A 25,567-nucleotide genomic window follows, 5' to 3' on the forward strand; every position below is an offset into this window, starting at 1 on the left:
TCTTATGAAACATAATAATTTATGCAGATATTGTGTATAATACAATATATAAATATATATATATGCATTAAGTTTAAATGTAGTAAAATTGAAAAAAATATATATATAACGATGAGGTGCAATGCGGTTTGAACTGCTTTTATAAAATTCAAAACTGTAAACCGTAATCGCACCTCGAAGGGTTCCAAACTGCAAATTGTGGTGCGGTGTGATACGATGTGGGCGGTTTGTGCAGTATAGGTGGTTTGATGAACACCCCTAGAATAAAGATGCATGCGGCGTACTGCTTGTGCATACAACACAAGGTAAGTGTACATATGGATAGATTGAAAATGAGATCACAATATAATAATATACCTTGTTAGTGATAAGACCAGTTTGAGAAATGTAGTGAGAGCTCCTTGTTCGATCTTTTACACTCACAAGTTTTCATTTGGTACAAAATTACCCTATTATAAAGAATTTTTTTTAAAAAAAATATCTCTACACCCATGCTTTATTAAATTAATGAAGAAAAAAACTGAGACATCTCCATATTTTAAATGAAAAATTAATTATAAACTTTAATTGTTATTCTTTTAAACAAAAAATAAGAACAAATAATATTCAAATTAAAAAAAAGGGTAAATATCATTTTGGTCACTATGTTGTGCAAAACTTACCGATCAGACCCTCTATTTTGTTAAATGATAATTTAGATCATGCGTTTTGCAAAATAAAATAAAATAATACACGGATCCCAATTTTGGTCAAATATTTTTTAAATATGACCAAAATACCCCTAATTTATTAAGTTAAGAATTAATTATATATTTAAAAGTGGTTTTAAAATAAATTAAATTGATTTTAAAATGAAAAACTATTTTAATAATAAAAATAATTATTAAAACATATTAAAATTAATTAAAACTGAAATTTCGTTTTTATAAGATTACACACTTAATTATTCAAATAAAATAATTAATTGTTTAACTGTTACAAAAATGTTTAAACACACACAAAGACTGTTTGAACAGAAACCAGAAATGTTTAAACAGACACGAATTTTTACGTGGTATCAGCAATCTTTGCAGATTGCTACTAGTCCACGAGGCCACGCCCAGAGAATGGAATTTATTAGAAGAATATCTAAATGATTACAAAACCAATTTGACTTATACAAATAAAGACTCCCTCTTGAATTTGTCGCAACTGTTGTAATCTAAACTCCTAATCAAATTTCTGAAGTGCTAAGATCTTGAACTCCCTTCAAATCATAACACTTGCTCTTTTCCTCCCGAAAAGTGACTCACGAACAAGACTTCTCCAGAAGCTTGATGACCAATGTCCAAGTGTGTTCAACCTGCACAATTAACACAAAGAAAACAATACAGAAGTACACTGTAATAAACCACTAAGAACTTGCTGGACTCAAGTTCTTCACATAATAAAAAGTCTCTCTAAAACTTGAAAAATATTTGGAAAATAATACACCAAGAGAGATGATAAAAAACCAGCGACCTAAGGATGATTATATACATTTTAGAATCCCTTTAGGTCGTGGAAAACAAATCAAAAACCAATCAGCCAATAAATGGAAAAATCGTCCAAAACAGGAAAGTCAGAATCTGTTCCAACAGACTGGCAATCCGTTCAAACAGATTCATTGAACCTGGATAGTTTTTCAAACCAGTTTCCTTAAATAAATAAGGAAACAATATCTACATTATCACTGCAAGCTGTACACGATTTCTGGACAAATAAATCAGATCAAAACATAAAAATAAATACCAATAATTTCCATTTCAAGAAAAGATATTCTTTTATAGGAAATTATATATTTATTTTATTAACATATATATAATAATGTGATTATAAAAAGACACATTTCAACAAAACAGGAAACTACCCATTTTTCGAAAATACTCATTTAATTAATTTGGTCAATATTGTCAAATATGCCAATAAAATATTTTACAATCTCCCCCTTTGGCAATTTGATAGACAAAATTAAATCAAAAACCTGCAACACAAATGTTAGTGATAAGTAAAGAGAAAGAACTCCCCCTGAAAACATGCATTAGCTTATAACAAACATGTAAAGAGATTAGACTTAACTCCCCCTCAAAATAAGAAGGTCCAGAGTTAAACAAAACAACAAACAAGCAGGTTTTGGAAAGTATATACTCTCCCCCTTTGTGTCTTTCAAAGAAGCCAAAGAACTATAAACCATAAAACAAAAGAGAGTAGTAATGTTTAATTGACAAAAACTAAAATAAAATTAAACGACTGGATCTTTGGACAGAGATTGAACAGCCTCCAACACAGAACATTGCAGTCCTTCAATTGACATCACTCGAGCAGCCAAATAATCAACAAAGGCTCAAACAACAGCTATTTCGGTTGCAACAAGTCCTGAATCTGTGGCAAAGAGGAGGAGGCGTGAGGAATGTCATCCGAGGCAATTTTCTGAGATTGGGGCTTGACTTTCTTGGTGGATGGAGCAGCAGTGGCTTCAGTAGGAGGAGCAGAGGCCTTGTAGGAAGCAACAGTAGTGGGAGCCACCAAGTCTTCTTGATCATGTTGGAGATCTTTTTTCTGCATACTCAACACTTTATAAATAACTTGAGGAAAAGGAAGATTCAAGTTTTTCCTATTACCTTTGCGAAACCCAATGATTTGATCATGAATAACCAAAGCCAAATTTATACCAAGACCGGTCCCCACCTTGTACAAAAATGAAGCCATATCAAAAGAGATAGTGGCAGTGTGAGAAATGGGCTTCCAATTCATTGTGGCAAACTTATGGAGGACAACATAAGTGTAGGTGAGATTAGAGACCGAGATGACTGTATTAGATGGCCATACCATTTTTTGCCCTACCAATTCAGTGATAACCGTATCCTTGTCAAGAGAGGCAACATCATCATCATCCTCGACATCAAGGGGAAGATGCGAAGCAAGGGCAATGTCTTGAGGAGAAAAAGAGAACCAATGGCCCCTAACAAACACTTTATTATACAGAGAAGATTTAGGTTCTATAATTTCATTAGTAAGATTGGCATAGAATTCCTTGACTATTCTATCCACAAAACCAGTAAACTTAACCAAAGAACCTGTCCATTTTCGATATTGAAGCATTGTTAGCACACCATAAGGCTGATGATCACTCAAGACATAATTTCTCTCAAGGATAAATTTCCTTTGAGCATAGAGATCCATATCACGAGCATTGTCATTATAACAAAAAGTTGAAGAAAAAGGTTTGAAATTTACACCTGAACGTTTTGGAGAAGGTGTAGGATCAGAAATTGGTCTCTTTCCTTTGGCCTTGGATGACAAAGGAGTTGCAATTGGTTCTGAGTCAGATTCGGCTTCTTGTTTAGAGGGGACAATGTCTTCTTTTTCTAGCTCATCAGACTCAGCCTCTGATTCTGCATTGTCAGGAACCGTGTCATCAGACAGTGTGGTATCAAGGGTTGCTTCAGATTCCGACTTTGCTTCCTCAGGGTCAGATTCAGAGGAAGACAGAGATGGAGGATGAGCCTTCAGTCTTTTATTGGCAGCAGTCAAGGGGGAAGAAGACGTGTCCAACCCCAATTTCCTTTTTGGAGTCACAGAATTTTTCTTGGACTGGCTCGGCTTCAAGGGCAAATTGAGCAACCCAGCAGCAGCAGCTTTGGAAGAAGATGAAATAGATTTTGATTTTGCCCTAGTCGCCAGAGACGAATCAATCGGAAGAGGAGATAGGTCCTTGGCTCGAGAGGGCACCACCACTTCAGATGGTGGTACAACATCGACAATGTCAGCAGAGATATCTGGAAACACCACGGGGTGTTCATTTGAGAGAGAGAACACCTTCTTGCGTGCCTTGGATTTGCAAGTCTTCCCAACAGATGTGGCAGTTGCTGGAATAGAAAGAGGCGCCGTTGACACAGATGGAGGAGGCGAAGGAGATGGCACCTTTCGGGATTGAGAAGCAGGGATCTTCTTGGAGGAAGCACCACGAGTTCTCACCATTTTTTTCTTCTCTGAAAAACAGAAAGCACTTACAAAAAAAAATGAGAGAAAAAAAATTAGAAGAAGATGAAATGTCTTAGAGAGATCGTGGGTGAGAAGAAATAGGGTAATGACAAGCTTTTTAAAGACAACACTTACCTAGTTTGAATACCCACGACAAAAAGAGGTTTCCTTTTTTTTATTAAAAAAAATGTTTTAATTCAATAAGAAAGGAAACAATCTTGAAGACACACGATCTACATAAAACCTTATCCTTCTTTTTTATTATTTTAAAAAAAGAAAAAAGATATAAAATGGCAATCCAAAAAAGGTAACCGAAAAATACCCCACACGATCTTCTAATTGACATTTTCCTTTTTTTTAACAATTCTAAACAAGGTACAAGACAATAAAGATACAAATCATGGTATTCCAAATTAAGAAAAAAGACAAAATAAATTCCTTGGAGACAAAGAATATATTAGATCAGACAAAATAAATGAAAATTTTTCACATAATTACCACAATGATTCGGTCCACCATGAATTTCCTTGTCAATTTTTTTTTTATTATTATTATTTTTATTTTCATTTTTTTATATATGCACAAAAATAAAAACTCAACCCAAAAAAAATATGCTTTGATCAATGAGAGTCATCCTGATAAGAATAAAATTAAGCAAATGAAAATAAGTGTTAGTGTATACCATGGATAAGAACACTTGTGAAAACAAAAAATTAGAAAGAATAATAGAGAGAAATAAACCACAAATTAGTCACAAGCACATATTCTTAAGTGAATCAATCAACATGTATGAGACTTACACACATTTTTTTAAATTTTTATAAACTGTGTACAATTTTTTTTATTGCATTGTTTCAAGCATAAGTGTGTGACAGTGTAAGCAAGGGAACATTGCCCAATGACAAATAAGTCTTTTTCGAAATTAAAAATAATTGTAACCTAAGAAGATGCTGTCACACTATACCAGTGGTAGCCTTTTTCTATGGTAGCGTATCCTCTTCATAACTCTGAATTACAAAGTTCCAACTTACTCAAAAGACGGCTTTCACACACTGATGTAGGTAGCTCTATTCTTTCATAGGAGCTTGAAACAATGCTACACAAAAGGAAGCTCAAACATTAAGCATTGATTAATTTACTCGAATATGCCTAGGAGGAATTGATTAAATTTCTCTCAAGAATATACAACCAAATGTTCATAAACACAAGTCATATTATCCAGCTTGACACACAACAAAATTTTCAAATTGATTGACAATTTTCTTAACCTTAAATAACACACATTTGATCAAGCGGATAACACCATAACAAGACAATTTAAAGAGAACAAACCCCCAAATATTTTCGGAGGAAATCAAAGCGAACCAAATCAAGAGCTTTAGTGAAAATATCAGCAATTTATTTATGTGTTTCAATATATTCCAAGACAAGAACTTTATTTTCAACTAATTCTCTTATGAAATGATGACAAATATCAATATGTTTAGTGCGGGAATGTTGCATAGGATTTTTTGAAATATTAATTGCACTTGTATTATCACAAAAAATTGTTAAAGTGTCAAGATCAAACCCATAATCCATCATCATTTGCTTCATCCACAAGAGTTGTTCACAACAACTTCCTGCTGCAATGTGTTCGGCCTCAACTGTTGAGAGAGAAATAGAATTCTGTTTCTTGCTGTGCCAAGAGACTAGATTATTTCCCAAGAAGAAACATCCTCCACTAGTGCTTTTTCTGTCATCAGTGTTACCTTCCCAATCAGCATCACTAAAGCACACTAGATTAGAGTTAGTTTCTTTTGAATACCAAATACCATAATCAGCAGTCCTATGAACATATCGAATGATTCTTTTGACAGCTGTAACATGAGACTCCATGGGATTTCCTTGGTACCTGGCACACACACCAACACTATAACTTAAATCAGGTCGACTAGTAGTGAGATAAAGAAGACTACCAATCATGCTCCTATACAGTGTAGGATCAACTTTGACACCATTTTCATCTTTGGATAGCTTCACAGCCGTTCCCATTGGTGTTTTGGCAATCTTTGAACTTTCAAGTCCAAACTTTTTGACCAGGTTCTTAGCATATTTGCTTTGAGAGACAATTGTGCCTTCATCTAACTGCTTGACTTGAAAACCTAAGAAATAAGTCAATTCTCCCACCATGCTCATTTCAAATTCCTCTTTCATTTGTTTCACAAATACCTGCACCTCATTGTCAGAAGTAGATCCAAACACAATATCATCAACATAAATCTGAGCAATGATTATGTAGATTTAATATTTTTGATAAACAAAGTTTTATCTACTCCACCCCTTTTGTATCCATGAGAAACAAGAAATTGAGTGAGTCTCTCATACCAAGCCCGAGGGGCTTGTTTCAAACCGTAAAGAGCTTTCTCCAACTTGTACATATGATCAGGTGCATGGGGATCTTCAAATCCTTTAGGTTGTTCAACATATACCTCTTCATTCAAGATCTCATTGAGAAATGCGGATTTGACATCCATTTGGAACAACCTGAAACCAATCAAACAAGCAATAGACAATAATAATCTAATTGATTCAAGTCTTGCAACAGGTGCAAATATTTCATCAAATTTTATTCCTTCCACTTGTGTGTACCCTTGTGCCACTAATCTTGCTTTATTTCGCACAATTGTACCAAATTCATCAGATTTATTCTTGAAAATCCATTTTGTGCCAATAATATTGGTATGCAACGGTCTTGGCACAAGGATCTGCACTTTGTTTCTAAAAAATTGTTCCAATTCCTCCTGCATAGCTTTAATCCAATTTTCATCAGTTAAAGCTTCTTTCACATTTTTAGGCTCAATTAGAGATAAGAAACAAACAAATTGAACAACATTACTAAACCTTCTTCGTGTTACCATACTATCTTTTGGATTTCCAAGTATTAAATTTGCTGGATGGTTTAACTTAACTCTAGTTGATGGCTCCTTTTGGACTTCATCCAAAATAATATCTTGAAATTTCTTTTCTGTCTGTCCAGAATATGTTTCATCGGATTCGTGATCTGTTGGAACAGATGGATCAGACGTTGAAACAGTAGTATCACTGACACAAGCTTCTTCGTGTTTTTCAGTAGGTTCATCAATAAACCTTTCAATTTCTTCCTCAGTAGAAAACTTAGAAAAATCCCTGGAATCATCAATAACAACGTTAGCCGACTCCATTACAGTTTGGGTTCTCATGTTATACACACGATAAGCCCTACTGTTAGTGGAGTATCCAATAAAAACACCTTCATCACTCTTAGCATCAAATTTACCAAGATTTTCTCTATCTCTCAAAATGTAACAAACACATCCAAAAACATGAAAGTAAGCCACACTTGGTTTCTTACCTTTCCAAATTTCATAAGATGTTTTAGATGTACCTGGAGGAAGAAAAACACGATTTATGATATAGCAAGCAGTGTTAATTGCTTCTGCCCATAACCGTTTGGTCAATTTTTTGCTGTTTAGCATCACTCTAGCCATTTCTTGAAGAGTGCGGTTTTTCCTTTCTACAACTCCATTCTGTTGAGGAGTTTTGGGAGCTGAAAACTCATGAGAGATATCTGCAGACTTACAAAAATCATCATAGACAGAATTCTCAAATTCTTTACCATGATCACTTCTTATACGAATAATTTTTCCAATGTTGCAATCTTTTTCAACTTTTGATTTCAAGCAAAGAGTTTTAAAGGCAGCAAAAGTGTCAGATTTTTCTTTCAAGAAATCCACCCAAGTATATCAAGAAAAATCATCCACACAAACAAAAATATACCTTCTCCCATTTAAACTCTCAATTTGAATTGTACCCATAAGATCCATGTGAAAAAATTATAAAACTTTCGAAATGTTTATGTCGGAAACACTTTTATGTGTAATTTTTAATTGTTTACCAAGTTGACAACTCTTGCACTTACCATCAGATTCTTTACCTAGCTTAGGTAAACCACGAACACTCCCTGCATGTGACAATTTTTCAAGGTTTTGAAATTTATGTGACCAAGTTTAGCATGCCACATATCAGTGTTATTACTCACAACAGATTGACACATAATAGATGGCAGAAAAGTGTAGCAATTGTCATTAGATCTATAACCTTCAAGAACATTCTCACCATTCTTGTTTAAAACAAAACAATTCTCTTTATCAAAGTTAACAGTATAACCTTGATCACAAATTTGACTTATGCTTAGAATATTAGCTTTAAGACCTTCCACAAGTAACACTCTTTTGATTCTAGGCAGCCCTTCAAAGTTAAGAGTACCCATACCAAGAACATTACCTTCAATTCCATTGCCAAAAGTAACAGACCCACAATGCATAGGTTTTATGTCTGTAAGAATAGACTTGTCACTTGTCATATGTCTTGAACAACCACTATCAAAATACCAAAAATATGAAGAAGCAGATCTATCATATTCACTAGTAAAACCAGCAAAACAATTATTCTTTTTTATCCATATTTTCTTTGATTGAACATTTTTCTTTTTTACTCTTTTGAATTTATCAAAATAATTGAATTTTTCAAAATATTCATTTTTGGCAAAATTCATAAGAGTAAAACACTTAGGACGAATATGACCCTTCCTACCACAAAAATGACAGATTGGAATGAATTTTTCGATCTTACCATTGGATTTACCTGCTGACTGTATCCTTTCTGTTGGAACAATCCGAGTACCGGATACAACAGATTTCAGTGAGGATGACACAGGAACATCAGACGATAGCATCCCAGCCGAGATATAGACAGTTTTCTTTGATTTTTGAGAACTTGAAGCACCCAGTCCCACATGACTTCTTTGACCTGAATTCTGTATATTCTCAAAAACAGTTGAACCAGGGTTAAGCATTCTAACATTTTTCTCAAGAGTATCCAAATCTTTAGACAACTTATTAATTTCAACATTTTTTGAAATTATTTCTTTTTCAAATTTTTCATTTAAATCAGTAAGTTGTTTAATTTCAAAGGATAAATCTTTATTTTTGCTTACCAATGACCGATTTTCAGGACACACTTTCACCCATGAACCATACATCTTTTTGTAAGATTCACTCAAGGACTCATCATTCAATTCAGATTCATCACTATCAGAATTTTCTTCATCTTTTGAAACATTATTCAAGCAAACAATTTTTTCATTTTCAGAAACAGGTAAAATAGAAGTGAGAGCGACATTACCTTCCTCATCTTCACTACTTTCAGAGTCATTATCACTCCAAGTAGCAATCATACCTTTTTTGTTCTTTTTCAAAGTGTTTGCACACTCAGACTGGATGTGACCAAATCCCTCACATTCCCTGCACTGAATACCCTTTTTATTAGTTTGAAAAGGTTTAAGAGAATAAGGATTACCTTTTGACATCTTGCTATTGAATTTCTTGTTTTCTATCTTATTCATATATTTTCAAAAATTCTTTGCAAGCATTGCCATTTCATTATCACCATCTTCATCATCTGAGACTTCCTTTTCAGTGCTCTTGAAAGCTATGGTTTTCTCCTTTTCTTTGGAAGTACTTGGCTTGTCTTTTTGACGAATCTTTTGATTTAACTCAAAGGTACGAAGTGACCCCATCAATTCTTCTACCTTCATAGTACTGAAGTTTTTTGCCTCTTCCATAGCAGTGAGCTTAACATTGAACCTGTCACGAAGAACTTGAACGATTTTTCTAACAAAAACAGAATCATCAAGTTTCTCACCAAGTGCAAAATACTCATTAGAAATATCAGATAATCTCTCATAAAATTCAGATAGTGTTTCAGAATCAGAAATTCTAAGGTCATCAAACCTAGTTTGTAACATAATAAATCTAGACCTTTTAACATCTACAGTTCCTTCAAACTGAGTTTGAAGAATTGTCCAAGCATCTTTAGTCGATACACATGTGGAAACAAGTTTTATAAAACTTTCTCCAACACCATTAAATATGGCGTGAAGAGCTTTATTATTATAGCTGGATAATTTTTCTTCTCCTGTATCCCAAATAAGTTCAGATTTTACAATTATGCTTCCATCTTCACCTTTTTCAGTAGGAGGTGACCATCCAGACAAAATTGCTCTCCATGCTTTCTCATCTTGAGCTTTTATGAAAGCTCTCATCCTAACTTTCCAATATGCATAGTTTGAGTCATTTAGCAATGGAGGCCGAGACACTGAACTACCTTCTGCAAAGAAAGACATTTCACACAAAACAAATCAAACAGAAAATAACCACAAGATCTCACTAAGAGTTTAGTGAACCGCTCTGATACCAATTGAAATTCTGTTTTTATAAGATTACCAACTTAATTATTCAAATAAAATAATTAATTGTATAACTGTTACAGAAATGTTTAAACAGACACAAAGACTGTTTGAACAGAAACTAAAAATGTTTAAACAGTTTGTGACCAGAAGATAAAAACGAACTTAAAGTAAAGAACACACGAATTTTTACGTGGTATCAGCAATCTTTGTAGATTGCTACTAGTCCACGAGGCCACGCCCAGAGAATGAAATTTATTAGAAGAATATCTAAATGATTACAAAACCAATTTGACTTATACAAATAAAGACTCCCTCTTGAATTTTTCGCAACTGTTGTAATCTAAACTCCTAATCAAATTTCTGAAGTGCTAAGATCTTGAACTCCCTTCAAATCATAACACTTGCACTTTTCCTCTCGAAAAGTGACTCACGAACAAGACTTCTCCCGAAGCTTGATGACCAATGTCCAAGTGTGTTCAACCTACACAATTAACACAAAGAAAACAATACAGAGGTACACTGTAATAAACCACTAAGAACTTGCTGGACTCAAGTTCTTCACATAATAAAAAGTCTCCCTAAAACTTGAAAAATATTTGGAAAATAATACACCAAGAGAGATGATAAAAAACCAGCGACCTAAGGATGATTATATACATTTTTGAATCCCTTTAGGTCGTGGAAAACAAATCAAAAACCAATCAGCCAATAAATGGAAAAATCGTCCAAAACAGGAAAGTCAGAATCTGTTCCAACAGACTGGCAATCCGTTCAAACAGATTCATTGAACCTGGATAGTTTTTCAACCCAGTTTCCTTAAATAAATAAGGAAACAATATCTACATTATCACTGCAAGCTGTACACAATTTCTGGACAAATAAATCAGATCAAAACATAAAAATAAATACTAATAATTTCCATTTCAAGAAAAGATATTCTTTTATAGGAAATTATATATTTATTTTATTAACATATATATAATAATGTGATTATAAAAAGACACATTTCAACAAAACAGGAAACTACCCATTTTTTGAAAATACTCATTTAATTAATTTGGTCAATATTGTCAAATATGCCAATAAAAGATTTTACAAAAACTTTAAAATAAATTTAGTACACAAATTAAAATAAAAATAAACCAAAATTTCACAGTAAAAAAATCAAAATCAAAATTAAATTCACAAACGAGAAATCAAAATAGAAAACACACAATCTATCAATAAAAAACTCTGATTTCATATGCACAAATCAAAACAAAAAAATGCAACTCTTTCAAAATTGACATCCTGAGATTCAATCAACCAAAAAAAAATAAGAATCCCAAATCCAATACCCATTCAAGCCCCCAAAACAATCCCTAAACCAGAAAAATCATCTTCTTAAATTTGACTATAATTTAACAAAATAGATTCATGGAGGAACCTTGAAAGCTTCCTTCTTCTTTTTCTTCTGAAACTCGTTCCTAGTATGTCATCCCCTTCCATGGTGTCGGCCCCAAAAGACCTACGACCCACCTTCGTTTGCCTTTCATGTAGCTCCATGGTCAATGCTTTAGATCCGCAGCTCTGTCGTCAACCCCTTCAATGTCGTTCATGCCCATCGTTAGCCCAAATCCCCCAATCATCGTCGTCGGTGCCAATCCACCAGTCGTTGTCGTTAGTGCCAGATCGACCACTCACCAACCTTTACCAATCACTTTTTATGTGCAAGAATGTTGGCCATGGCCATGTGAAAAAGTGAAGAAGAAAGAGAAGGGAGAGAAAGAGAGAGGGGAGGAAGAAAGATTTTTAATTAATATATTTTTATATTAATCAAAATTTTATTTTTATTTTAAAATATATTTTAAATATTTAAATAATTCTTAACTTAATAAAACTAGGGGCATTTTGGTCATATTTAAAAAATATTTGACCAAAATTAGGCTGAGTGTATTATTTTGTTCTATCTTGCAAAATGCATGGTCCAAATTGTCATTTAACAAAACAGATGGTTCAATCAAATTTTTTTGCACAACACAAGGACCAAAATGGTATTTGCTCTAAAAAAACATTATCTCATAAAAATGACTAAATCATAATATGTTTGATTTTCATGTTTATATAAAATATTAAAATATATATACAAATTATGTTTTAACTTTATAATTTATTATACTTGTTATTTAGTTTATATGTGAAAAGTATGTATGAAGAAATATAATTTTATAATTAAATAACTAGTAAGGATATTTATGTCAATTTATAAATAAGATATAATTGGAAACAATTAATTAATCAAGAGAGGGCATGAAGAGAAAAAAAAGTGAGTACCAATTAATAGAATCACCCTATAAAATTTTAGGAAAATATTTTCTTCCTGTTTTCTCTCATAAAATTTTTCCTTTGGTAAAAACCAATATCCAAAAAGGCACTTAACAATTCATTAATCATAAATGATACAAAATCTATTGCAGTCATCATTTACATTCATTCACAAAGAAATGAAAATGAAACATTTGAGAAGTGAACGAAACATGAAAGAGTATTGCTAAGGGGTACGCCCAACATCATATAAAATATCATACTGTTATTAATGTAATTTAATATCAAGTTCTATATATTTTAATTTGATGATTAATATTAAAAACCACTAATTACTCTTAGGCTGCCATCTTACAAGGTGTTGGGCATAATATTGTTTACAATATTACGTTACATTTGTATTTTAGGAGTTTTTGAGCTTTGTTTAGATCTTTAGATTTCAGTAAATAAATTTAAGAAAAAATGAACGAAAATATATTTCTAAATTTTTATAAGAGATCTTTTTTTAAAAATATTTCTTTTTGAATATATATCTCTTCTATATGAAAAGTATGTAGATAACGGAAATTATTGAGTTTAACGATTTGCTTGGTTAACTTTAATGAAATATTTTAAATATTTAATAGAATATACATTTAACACTAATTAAAAATAGATATTTATTAATTATATTAATATAAATTCAAATATTATAACATAAATTCAAATTAAAATATCATTATTATTATTATAATAATAATAATAATAAATAATACAAGACTAGATATTTAATAATTATATTAATATAAATTTAAATGTTATAAAATATTATTATGATAATAATATATAATCCTAATTTTTTACTAATTATATTAATATGAATTCAAATATTATAAAATATTAATATGATAATAACTTATATTAATATAAATTTAAATATTATAAAATATCATTAAAATAATAATATATAATACATAATCTTAATTTTTATTAAAAAATTTATCAGATATCATATTATATATATATTTTTAAAAATCATAAATAATATTTTGGTTTAATTATTCATTTAATATGTTTATGCCATTCTTTTAAATATAAAATTGTTTATTTATTTGATATTTTAAATGATACAAGACTAGATATTTAATAATTATATATACTTATATCATTTAAAATTAATAACATTATTGTACCCTGATTTTAGCATTTGTCCTTCACTCAGCTCAGGTACAGCAGGCAAATAAAATATACGGAAAAATAACCAAGGTATCCATTTATTATCCATGTAGGTGGCTCGGTTTGCATAGTGGTCATATAGATTAGGAATACGGAGGTTGTGAACCGCGAGCTCATGATGTTCAAACAATTGTCAAAGTACGAGCTCAGAGAGATATCCAGCTCGTGGTAACTCAAATATATTGCGTACCCGCGGATCCCCAAAGACTCGGGTTCCATAATACAGTTATTTATGACCAGACTGTCATATTTAATGTCTCAGATATTAGGAGAGCATTTACTTTATTATCAAATCATATCCCATTATAAATGGGAAGTATATGTGTTTAAATGTAATAAATATGTAAATCCGTGATTGAATCACGCGGTTACCAAAACATGTCCATAGAATTTCTCTATAAATACTGAGAATATTGGACATGGAAAATGACCATTATTCTGTAATACTAAAACTTTGCCAAAATAGAGAGAGAAACAACAATAATATAGACTCGTGGACTAGGTGGATTTTAACCACTGAACCATGAAAAAGATTTGTGTTCTTGTGAGTTCATTTCATCTTTTATGACGATTTATTCCTAAACACTAATCAACCTTATTATTTCTTAATACACTATTGGTGAAAAAATGCGTCAATTGTTTGGTGCTTTCATTGAGAGGGAAATTAGTGCTTTCATCAAAATCCCAATCAAATCGCATCATGGTGCTCACTCGCTCCATGCACAACAATGAGATAGAACAGCTTGGTGGGCAGGAGGCCCATCATACCGCTGTTTCAAACGAGCATGGCCTTGAAGTCCAACAACGTCCGGGAAAGCAACCAACGGGTCACGGAGATACTAGGAGTTTGGCGTCATTGCCACCGAATCCAAACCCAGACTACTTAACTGCAGTTGAGTTAGAAAATATGCAATTAAGAAGCCATCTTGCTAAGGCAAACAAGAAAATTTAGGAGGTTTTGGCTCGGTTACCCCCTCTTGCAACCGACGTTATTGTCGGAAAGAGGCAAAGTGGGTCTCATAAGTCCCACAGGAATAACCGATCCAAACCAAGTCAGTCAATCAGAACTGCCACCCCAAGTTCTGTGCCTACAGTGCGAGATCGCCAAAATGCTCAACCTAGTGGCCCTCATAGGGGTCATCAGCATGTCAGTCGATCAGTTAGAACCGCAACCCCAAGTTCAGTGACTCCTTCACAAGCGCCTAGGAATACCCATGGCAACCCATGGGGAGGGGTTGGGATAGGCTCATAGAGACAGAATGTTCCAGCAAACCCTCATGCGTCACGATCGGATCGTCAGGCGCATAGAGCTAAAAATAATGGGGCAGAACAGATGCGGGCTAATTTAGTTCGCCCTGATGGGACAAGGATTGCCTTGCCAATAAGGCATCCCCCGTCACCTATTAGAAATCCAACACCACCTCGTCCTACGCAGGACATTCCTGCTTATGGAGACAGTAGGAGAAATCCTCCTCCGTCGGCCCATACCTATGTCCCACGGACACGTGTTGAGAATCTAGATCCTCAACCTCAACCGCGAGCTGTAAGCTTCATAAATGGAAGTTATTGGACTGAAAGTCGTCGAAGTGGTAGGTCCGAGGGTGGTCTAAGAAATCATCTGAGTTCGGGACAAAGCCTTCGATACGATTCACAGCCTGATCTGTGTGATCGCCTGAATTTGCAGAGAAGAAATTCAGCTCGAGATGAGGGTGTTAGTTATACTCATCAAGAAGGAGGTCCTTCCATAGTACGTGATAATGGGAATGCCCCACCAAACCAAGCTCGAGCTTGGAGGGGCAACAACCCATCAAACGCGTACGATAGGATGGGAGTTGTTGAACAGCCTCCAGAAAACCTAGGGACCAGAGACAAACCCTCGAGAGGCTAGCTCTGATGGAGGAGCAAATGAAGAAGCTTCTATCTGGAAAAGATAAAGACGATTGTGACTCAGAGGATTAGCTCGAGCCTTTCGCTCTAAATATTGCGGCAGCCACATATCTGATGGGTTTCAGAATGCCACACTTGTCAAAGTTTGACGGAGATGGGGATCCATCTGATCACCTCAGGATGTTTAACACCATGATGATGGCCCACAACGTCGAGCTTGATCTAAGGTTCATTTTATTCCCCTTAACTCTGATTGGGCCAGCCAGGCAGTGGTTTAAACTGTATAAGAGGCACTCTATAAGATCGTGGAATAAGTTTTCTTCCGATTTCAAGAAAGCATTCCGGGCTTCCCAGACAGCTCGGGTTAAGGTTGATTCATTAGCCAATGTAAAATAGCAACCTGGCGAAATATTGAAGGCATATCTAAGTAGGTTTACCAATGTCTCTACACGAGCTAGAGATGCCGATGACAGCTCAAAATTCATGGCAATGAGGATGGGAATCCTTGTTGGAGGTGACCTATGGCATGAATTATAGAGAAAAGGAGTTAACAATGTGGACGAGTTTTTGGCACGAGCTCAAAGATGGATTAACCTAGAAGAGGCACGAGCTTCTGTCGCATGAACCAGCCAAATCCCTGTCCATCCCGTTTGAGCGGTAACGGATGTTGTAGCTATGGCTCAAACCGTTACCTAGAATAACCGAGGGGGAAATAATAAGAGGAAGGGAAGTGGTGAGGGAGACCAGAGCAGAACAAAGAAAAATAAGTCCGGGGAGAAATTCAAACCTATTTACACAACTTATACTGACCTCACAGATTAGAGAGTGCATCTTCCTAGCCAATTCTACTCGCCTTCCATGGAAGAAGCCAGAACCATTGAAAAACCAAAGAGAGAAGAGAGATCCTTCAAAGTTCTGACGATTTCACAATGATATCAGTCATAGCACTGATGACTGTAGACAGTTGAAGGATGAGATTGAGACTCTCATCAGGGCGGGACCTTTGGCCCAATACGCCCGAAATTGAGTGGTCCCTAGTCAGCCCACTGGACAAAACCCTCCATCAGCTCTCGAAGCTCCAGTGAATCAAGCCGGAGCTCAAGCGAATCAGGATGACCCTCCTCCAATAATAGGGGGATATATAGCCACCATTTCGAGAGGACCACATCTGGCAAGCACGAGCAGAGGTACCCAGAAGAGGTACATTAACGAACTGAAATCCCTTAATGGAGTGGAGTTCGTCCCGAAACAACGGTTATCAAAACAACAACGATTGGAAAAACAACCAATCATTTTTATAGAAAAGGATGCTAGCCACGTCCAGTTCCCACATAACGATCCTTTTGTCATAACTGTTTAGCTCGCCAACTGGAGAGTACGGAGGACACTAGTAGATAACGGGAGTTCTGTGAATCTACTTTTTAGGTCCACCTTGGAAAAAATGGGGTTGTCTGTAACTGAGCTGAAGATGACCTCAATGATTCTATATGGGTTTTCTGGTGAAGGGTCGGCTGCCATCGGAATGATTGAATTAGTGGTAACATTGGGAGAAGGTTCATGAACTATCTCCAAGCTGCTTGAATTCGTGGTAATCGATTGTCCAGCCGCATACAATACGATTTTGGGTCATCCTGCGTTGATGGAAACCATAACCTTTATCAGAAGCGATCAAGTTCCCCTCAGCTGCCAGAATATGTATCATCAGAAGCGATCAGCTCGCTACCAGGGAATGCTATAACATTTCTATGAAGGGAAAATCACAACTCGGGCAGCAAGCTATGTCCATAAGTGACAGAGGTGAGGAGTCCTAGGAAGTGGAAGTTACTTGTGGGACGGAAGAACCTCAAAAAGCAACGGATAGCAGAATCATCCCACGTGACGACACTGACCCACGAATGGGCGAGGATAGGTCAGAGCTCCAGGCCATTGAGGAGCTCGAGGAAGTAAGTATAGACCCCAAAGAAGCTTCAAGACTTGTTAAGATTGGGAAAAATCTTGACGATGAAAGGAAGAAAGAGCTGATCAATTTCTTACAAAAGAATCTGGACGTCTTCGCCTGGTCAAATGAAGACATGGTGGGAATAAGCCTGAGTGTAATCATGCACACTCTAAACTTGGACAAGAACGTGCCTACAAAATCCCACAAAAAGAGGCATTTGGGAATAGTCCGAGCTGAAGCACTGGAGGAAGAAGTAGCTCGACTGCTAAAGTGCAGGTTTATTCGTGAAGCAAAATACCTGATTTGGGTTGCCAATCCCGTGCCGGTCCCAAAGCTAAACAAGAAGTGGAGGACTTGCATTGATTTCTTCGACCTGAACAAAGCTTGTCCCAAGGATTGCTTTCCACTACCAAGGATTGATCAGTTGGTAGATGCCACAGCAGGTCGCGAGCTCATGTCCTTCATGGATGCGTATTCTGGATATAGCCATATCGCAATGAATCCTGCGGACCAAGAGCATACTAGCTTCATGACCGCAACTAACGTATATTGTTATAAAGTCATGCCCTTCGGGCTGAAGAATGTCGGAGCTTCATATCAGGGATTAGTTAACAAAATGTTTGCCGATCAGATTAGGAGAAATATGGAAGTATATGTTAATGATATGCTTGTCAAATCCAAGACTGCCGGTAACCATGTATCTGATATGAAAGAATGTTTTGAAATCTTAAGGAGGTATGACATGAGGCTGAATCCCCAGAAGTGTACTTTTGGAGTAGCATCGAGAAAATTTATGGGAATCATAGTCAATACGAGGGGGATAGAGGCAAATCCTGATAAAATCAGATCATTGTTAGAAATGCCCTCGCCTAGGTAGCGTAAAGAATTTCAAAGCCTGACTGGAAAGGTGGCAGCTTTGAATCATTTTATTTCAAAATCCACTGACAAGTGCTTGCCATTCTACAACTTGCTCAGAGGAAACAAGAAATTTGAATGGACTGAGGAGTGCGAGCAGGCATTCCTGGACCTAAAAATGCACTTGCCGAGCCCCCAGTATTTTCTAAGCCTATGTCTGGAGAACCTCTATTCCTTTATTTGGCCGTGACAGAAAATGCAGTTAGTGCCGTGTTAGTTCGAGAAGAAGACTGTGTTAAAAAACTGGTGTATTATATAAGCAAGAGACTTCTCAGAGTTGAATCACGATATCCACTGATAGAAAAGATGGAATTCTATCTAATATTGGCTTCTAGGAAGCTCCGACCATATTTCTAGTCCCATTCAATCAATGTCATGACCGACCAACCTTTAAGGCAGGTCTTCCAAAAACCTGAAACGTCGGGATGTCTTTTAAAATGGGCAGTTGAACTCAGTTAGTTCGAGATATTGTACGTGCCACAGACCTCGATCAAAAGTCAGGCCCTTGCTAATTTTCTGGCTTAATGCACCAGATTTCAAGAGGAGCTTTTGAAGGAACCGGTGCAGGAGTTGTGGAAAATATTCATAGATGGATCATCGAATGAGAACAGATCGAGAGCTAGGATCATATTAATCTCCCCAGAAGGGCATCGATTCCATACAGCTCTAAGATTCTGATTCAAATCATCTAACAATGAAGCCGAATATGAGGCCTTACTAGCTGGACTGAGAGTGGCGAAGGAGCTCAAAGCGAAGGCAGTCCAATGCTACATCGATTCTCAGCTCGTGGTTCATCAGGTGTTGGGAGAGTATCAAGCTCGAGGTAAAAAGATGCTGGCTTACCTAGCTATGGTGAAGGGGGAGCTATCCAAATTTGAGTAAAATATTGTTGAACAGATACCTCGCAAGCAGAATTCTAATGCCGACGCTTTGGCAAGGCTTGCCACCACAAAAGAAGCTGAGACCTTGAATGTAGTGCCAGTATATTTCCTGGAGAGTCCAAGCGTGACAGAAAAAATGGTAGAGGTCAAGATGATCGACACAAGATCGACCTGGATGACCCCCATAATGGAATACCTCACAACAGGAAAGCTACCCGAGGATAGAAAGGATGCAAGAAAAATACTATATCAGGCTCTGAGGTATGTGATAGTGGATGGGACATTGTACCGACGGGGTCATTCATTGCCTCTCCTACGATGTGTTCTGCCCGAGGAAGCTAAAACCATTTTGCAAGAGGTGCATGAAGGCTTTTGTGGAGATCATGTTGGGGGGCAAAACCTAGCACTGAAAATACTAAGGTAGGGCTATTTTTGGCCCACTTTAACAAAAGACTCCATCTCGTATGTTAAGAAATGCGACAAATGCCAGCGCTTCGCCATAATTGCCCGAGCTGCTCCAATCGAGCTAACGATGATCTCATCCCCGTGGCCATTTGTGGTATGGGGAATTGACCTAATAGGGTCCCTACCTATGGGCAAGGGAGGAGTTCGTTACGTGGTAGTAGCAATCAACTATTTCACAACGTGGGTAGAAGCCGAGCCTTTGGCAACCATCACTTCAAAGAGAGTCTTGGACTTTGTGGGGAAGAGTATTGTATGTCGATATGGGCTTCCTAAAAAAATTGTGTCAGAGAATGGGACACAGTTCGACAGTGATCTTTTCAGTGACTTCTATGAAAAATACAACGTTATTAAGAGTTTCTCCTCAGTAGCGTATCCACAGGCCAATGGACAGGTTGAGGCTGTGAATAGAACCCTAAAGGAAAGCATTAAGAAGAGGTTAGAGAAGGCCAAAGGATTATGGCCTGAACAGCTCCTGGAAGTACATTGGGCATACCGAACTTCTCACAGGACCTCCACGGGACATACTTCTTTCTACTTAACTTTTGGAAGTGAGGTCGTCCTTCCAGTCAAAGCCATGGTAACCACTCATAGGCAAAGGACATTCAGCCAGGAATGGAATGATGAATTACTTAGCGCATCTCTTGACCTGATTGATGAGAAACGAGAGGAATCGCAGTTACAGCTCGCCCATTATCAACAAAAAATCACTCGTTACTTTAATTCAAAAGTCAAGAGGCATAGTTTTGGATTGGGCGACCTGATTCTCCAAAGGGTCTTTCTGGCGAATAAGGATCCCAAGGACGGTGTCTTAGGATAGAACCGGGAGGGACCGTATTAGATCGTGGAGGTTCTGCGTGAAGGAACCTTCAAGATAGCTCAGCTGAATGGGGAGATAGTCCCACAGACCTGGAACGCCATGCATTTAAAAAAGTATTATCAGTAACATCATCATCCATGTAAGGCTTAGTTATAAAATCCATTTGACTAAATAATAGATGGATTATTAAATAGTTTTTCTTCTTGGGGTTGCATTAGCTCGTGTATTAATGTTTGTAAAAGCAACCAAGAAAGTTTCGACATTCTGGTTACTTGGGGGGAATATAACCCGAGGTGGGTCAGATTAAGATCACTCGATAAGTTTAAATTATTTAAAGCCTTGGATACAACCAGGTCTGAAACTTAGAAGCTTGAAAAATTGAGTATTCAACGAATTTTTAAAAGCTCGAGATGTCAACAAACCTATCACGAACTAAGTTTAAATTACTCAAAACCCTGGATACAACCAGGTCTGGAACTTAGAAGCTTGGAAAATTGATTATTCGACGACTTTTTAAGAGCTCGAGATGTCAACAAACCTAGCACGAACTAAGTTTAAATTACTCAAAACCCGGGATACAACCAGGTTCGAAACTTAGAAGCTTGGAAAATTTATTATTCGATGGATTTTTAAGAGCTCAAGATGTCAATAAACCTAACACGAACTTAGTTTTAATCATTTAAAACCTTGGATACAACTAGGTCCGAAACTTGGAAAGTTGGGAAAATTATTTATAATCAAAGGCTTTTTAAAGCTCGAGTTATCAATAAACCTAACACAAACTAAGTTTAACTTATTTAAAACCCCAGGTATGACCGGGTTCAAGGCCTGATTCTTAACAGGTATGATACAATTCAACACACATAACTTGGATATAACCGAGCTCAAAAAGTCTATCCCGATCTAAAGATCGATTCCTGAAATCTCGAATGTACAAGTCTAAGGAGTCATAAACATGAGAGAAATATCGGATAAAATTATTCTAAGGAGAAAAAACCTCGAATTGAGCCAGAAGGCAATTGTTTAACAAACAAACAAAAAAATAAATAAATATTGTTGAGCAATTACAAACAAATAAAAAAGAAGCTGTCATTGAGCCTCAGCAGGTTGCTCCAAGGATGTAACCTCCTCGCCATCCCCCTCGGCTGCTGTGGAAGCCTCCCCAGCCTCCGATGGTTCTTGCAAAATCTGAGCCTTGAATTTTTCAAGGAGCGGATCCCACAGCCCGACATCCATGAAAGAGAAGTTCCAATCCTGGTTAAAGGCCTAGCAATGGTACAACATCTCCTCCATGGCTGATGAGGACGCCAATTTTTCTTCTTTGGCAGTGGTCTCACCCTCGAGCAGCTTCGCTTTGACCTTGCCCACCTCGGTCTGGAGTTTCACCAGGGTAGTCAAGGCAGCCTGCTCGCTTTCTTAGGACGGGGTGAGGGCAACCTTGGCATCATGCGTGATCTTTTGAGTGGCTAGCTCAGCTTCTTGAGCGGTTGCTAGGGTTGTGTTTGTGGTGTTTAGCTCGGCCCTGAGCTCATCATTTCTAGCCCTAGCATGGGCTATACTGCGATATTGAGCCAGGGAAGACTGCAACATAAAAAATAACAAGTCAGAGATACCATTGGTTTTAAAAGTAAAAAAGAAAAAGAAAAGAACATTTTCACCCAGGGAAGACAACTTATTGTGAGGCTCATTCCTATAGCAGACTCCATGACGTTCTCTGGGCTACCCTCCTCGATGATCCTTAGATCCCTTGAGCTGGCTTTAGAGGCGTGCCCCACCATATGGCTCGCCGTCTCATAAATGATACCACGAAAGGCTTCGAGGATTTTCTCCAGGTCGTCGGGATCTACCGGTATTCGGACAATGGGAGCTGGGATGGTGGGGGTTGGAAGATCACTTTGTATCACTTGGTCTTAGGGAGGTGCGAACTGAGGCGGAGGAGGGGGAGGAAGAACCCTCCTATTGGTAGCAGAAGGAACCAGAGCTGTTGAGCTCGTGCCTTTCCCCTTAGCAGGGGACTTTGAAGTGTTCCCTGCTGCTAGAGGGGTCTTTTTCGTAAACCTGGGCCTCTTCACAATGGGGCCCGAGGCGGCCTTCCAAGCCTTGAAGGCAGTTCAGAGGTCAGGAGCTCCAGGTTGTTCCATCTCCTCGCTTGAAAAGAACAAAAGGGGATTAGTTCATGATTAAAGTTGTCAAAAACACAAAGAAAGAAAATAAATAAAGATCCCACCCTCAGGGCTGGGGGAGGAGTCTATTATCACGACCTCCGGCCTTGGGACTACTGGAGGAGAGGGAGAGTCTACGACTAGTATTTCTTGGATCCTAGGAGGTTCAAGCTCAGGTTCTTCCTCAAGGCTGGACTCATCTATGTACTGCCTAAATCAAGGGGCAAAGGCGCCCAGAGCAAAGAAGGCCAGGTCCTGCGGCTGGTTCCATACTCCTCAAAAATGGCAAACCTAAAGTTTAAAGTGTTGTCAACAACAACTGTGCCCTTAGGGTAGCTATTATCATGACATACAACTAGGTGATCTACACATTGGAGCAGGGTTATATTACGGTCTGGGTTATGAGGATGACGATGGACGAGTTGATTTGGGTTATACCGAACTAGCCTAAATCGGCAACAACCCTATTTAGTTCCCTATAGGGGTATGAGTTACCTTGGCCAAAGGGGTCGGCTGCTGCCCCTGATGCAGCTTGTTCTAAATCAGGTTCCCGAACAGCCTCGGGAACTCGCCTTTTTCGCACAAGAGGCACCTCGTCCTCTTCCCCCTCCTCGCCTTCGGTGGCCGGGAAGGCCTCCTCTTGAGAGGGCGGGAGATCCTGGATCACCGGATGGGTAGCCAAGTTCCTTAAGGCCAACGTTTGACCTTCACCAATCAATTTAAACGCTAGCATCGTGACGTCATTCATGACCTGGCGGTAGTCTTTCTCACTAGGTGGAAGCCCAGATAGTTTTTCATATTGACCCCCAAGGGTCACAGACTTCCCTGTCCTCGCGAATATGGCTGCACGAGAGAAAAATTCAGTTAATACATGTATAAAAGAAATATCTTGAAAGGCATAAAATTTCACGAGCTGAAGTAAGGAACTTATGAGGACGGTTGATGTAACGTCCCAAAATTACCTAATAAGGCTTATGGCCTTGATTAGGGGGCCGGGATGGCAATATGTGGAAATATGTGTTTCATTGCTATATTAATTGTTAATATGTGAATAATGAGATAATATGATTAAATGCGCATATTTAGGGACATTAAATGTGCATGTGGGCCCGCTTCTTATTAGAAGGGCGACTTTGGTAATTTGGCCCATTGCAGGCATAAATATGTATTTATGTGCATATGTGTGAGAGACCACATTATTATGTGGGTTTATTTGAACTATTCGACACGAGGCGATCCTAGGGAGCAAGTTAGCGGGAAAGTCACAATAGGACCCAATACCCAAATCGGGGTGAGTCAAGGGGTATTTTGGGTATTGGATAATTAATCGGGTTATAGGGTTATGAAAATAAATAATTGGCGATATATTTGGAGTTAAAGAGTCTAGGAGGGAATGTTGGGAAAATTTACCATTTTGCGCTCAGGGACTTTTCGGTACCCCGAGCCTTGTGATTAGTTTAAGTTAGATAAGCCTAGTTGGATAAAGGACAAAAGTAACATAAGCATCTAGTGGCTGCTACCAAACCGACACCCACTCTCCTTATCTTTTACTCTTGAGTTCTCAATCTTTCCAAAGCTTTCCAAAGAAAATCCTTGAAGCTAAGTGAGATTTTGGGCTAGAGTCACATGAATTGGAGTTGAAACTTTGGGAATAAATTCAGTAACAACTTGTAGATTCAAACAGCAATTGAGGTAATTTTTGAATTATGATTTATGGCCATTAATTTATGAGTTGTTTGGTTGTTTTAAGAGTGTTCTTGAACCCTTTTAGCTTATGAATTGAGGTGAGAATTTGATGAGTTTCAAAGCTAGATTTTTTATGGGTTTTGTTGCTGGAACATGTTAGAGTGTTTTGGATAATTGAGTTATGTTTTGGGGTGATTTTTGAGTTGGTTTCGCTTGGGTTAAGCTGTTGAAAATGGAGAATTTTATGGGTTCGAAGGGGTCGGGCCGCGTCTCTGTTCTTGGTGAGCCTCGGCCCTCTAGAATAGATGGGGGCCAAGGAGAGGGGCGGGCCGCGGCGCCACTATGGCTGGGTCGCAGCGTGTGTCTGCTGGTTGGGGAGGCTGGGCCTCTAATTGGAGGTGGGCCGTGGCATGGGGGCATAGGGTCGCGACTTTTATGGGGTTTTTGGACCCCTAGAAGGCGTTGAGCGTGGGAACTTAACCTTAGGGGCTCGGGATTGGTTCCACTACCCAGTTTGGTGGAACTCGAGGTTCTAGAGGCTAGGACTTGTTCTAGAAGCCTTTGATCACTCGATATTAATAGAATCCTATTTTATGGTTGTGACTTAGGCTATCGCTAAGGGCTCGAAACTGGGATCGTGCTCGAGGGTCATTCTTATTTATGCTAGCTTGGACCTAAGGTAAGAAAACTGCACCCAGAACGTGTTGTATGTGATTAGGGCTTGGCCCATCTATTGTATATTAATATGATTAGGGCTTGGGCGCCAGGATTGATTATGTTAGGCTATTGTTCTAAATGCTTGTTGATAAATGCTTAAGTGCATATATTCGTTACATGAATTCTATGATTAGGGCATGTGGCCCCTTTATGTGAATATGTATTGTATCGTGGGTATAGTTATTCAATGGGATCATATGATTAGCATGAATATGTACTTACTTGTCGGGATGTGCCTATCCACATCTGTTTCTCATAAGTAAGGTATAAAATCCTGGTTCAGGGCTTGACTTATAAGTCAAGGGC

The 25,567-nt window shown here is 37.5% G+C and overlaps 1 protein-coding gene across 1 annotated transcript; it reads right to left on the reverse strand.

Moving 5' to 3' along the window:
• Positions 1 to 2,373: 2,373 nt before the first annotated feature.
• LOC133779121 (uncharacterized) lies at positions 2,374 to 23,591 on the reverse strand. The gene is made up of 2 exons (XM_062219118.1): positions 23,354 to 23,591; positions 2,374 to 4,010 (listed from the first exon to the last, which is right to left on the reverse strand). Exons 1-2 carry the CDS (start codon positions 23,589 to 23,591, stop codon positions 2,374 to 2,376), a joined length of 1,875 nt encoding a protein of 624 aa, XP_062075102.1.
• Between the last annotated feature and the right edge of the window lie 1,976 nt (positions 23,592 to 25,567).

Source organism: Humulus lupulus, chromosome 5 (assembly GCF_963169125.1).
Source record: "Humulus lupulus chromosome 5, drHumLupu1.1, whole genome shotgun sequence".
Lineage (NCBI taxonomy): Eukaryota > Viridiplantae > Streptophyta > Magnoliopsida > Rosales > Cannabaceae > Humulus > Humulus lupulus.

Excerpts from the sequence above, each read along its gene's own strand:
- LOC133779121 (XM_062219118.1), bottom strand. The coding sequence starts at position 23,591 with ATGCTAGCGTTTAAATTGATTGGTGAAGGTCAAACGTTGGCCTTAAGG. Across the intron at positions 4,011-23,353 it reads AGCCGACCCCTTTGGCCAAG|AGAAGAAAAAAATGGTGAGA; the intron begins GTAACTCATACC and ends TCTGTTTTTCAG.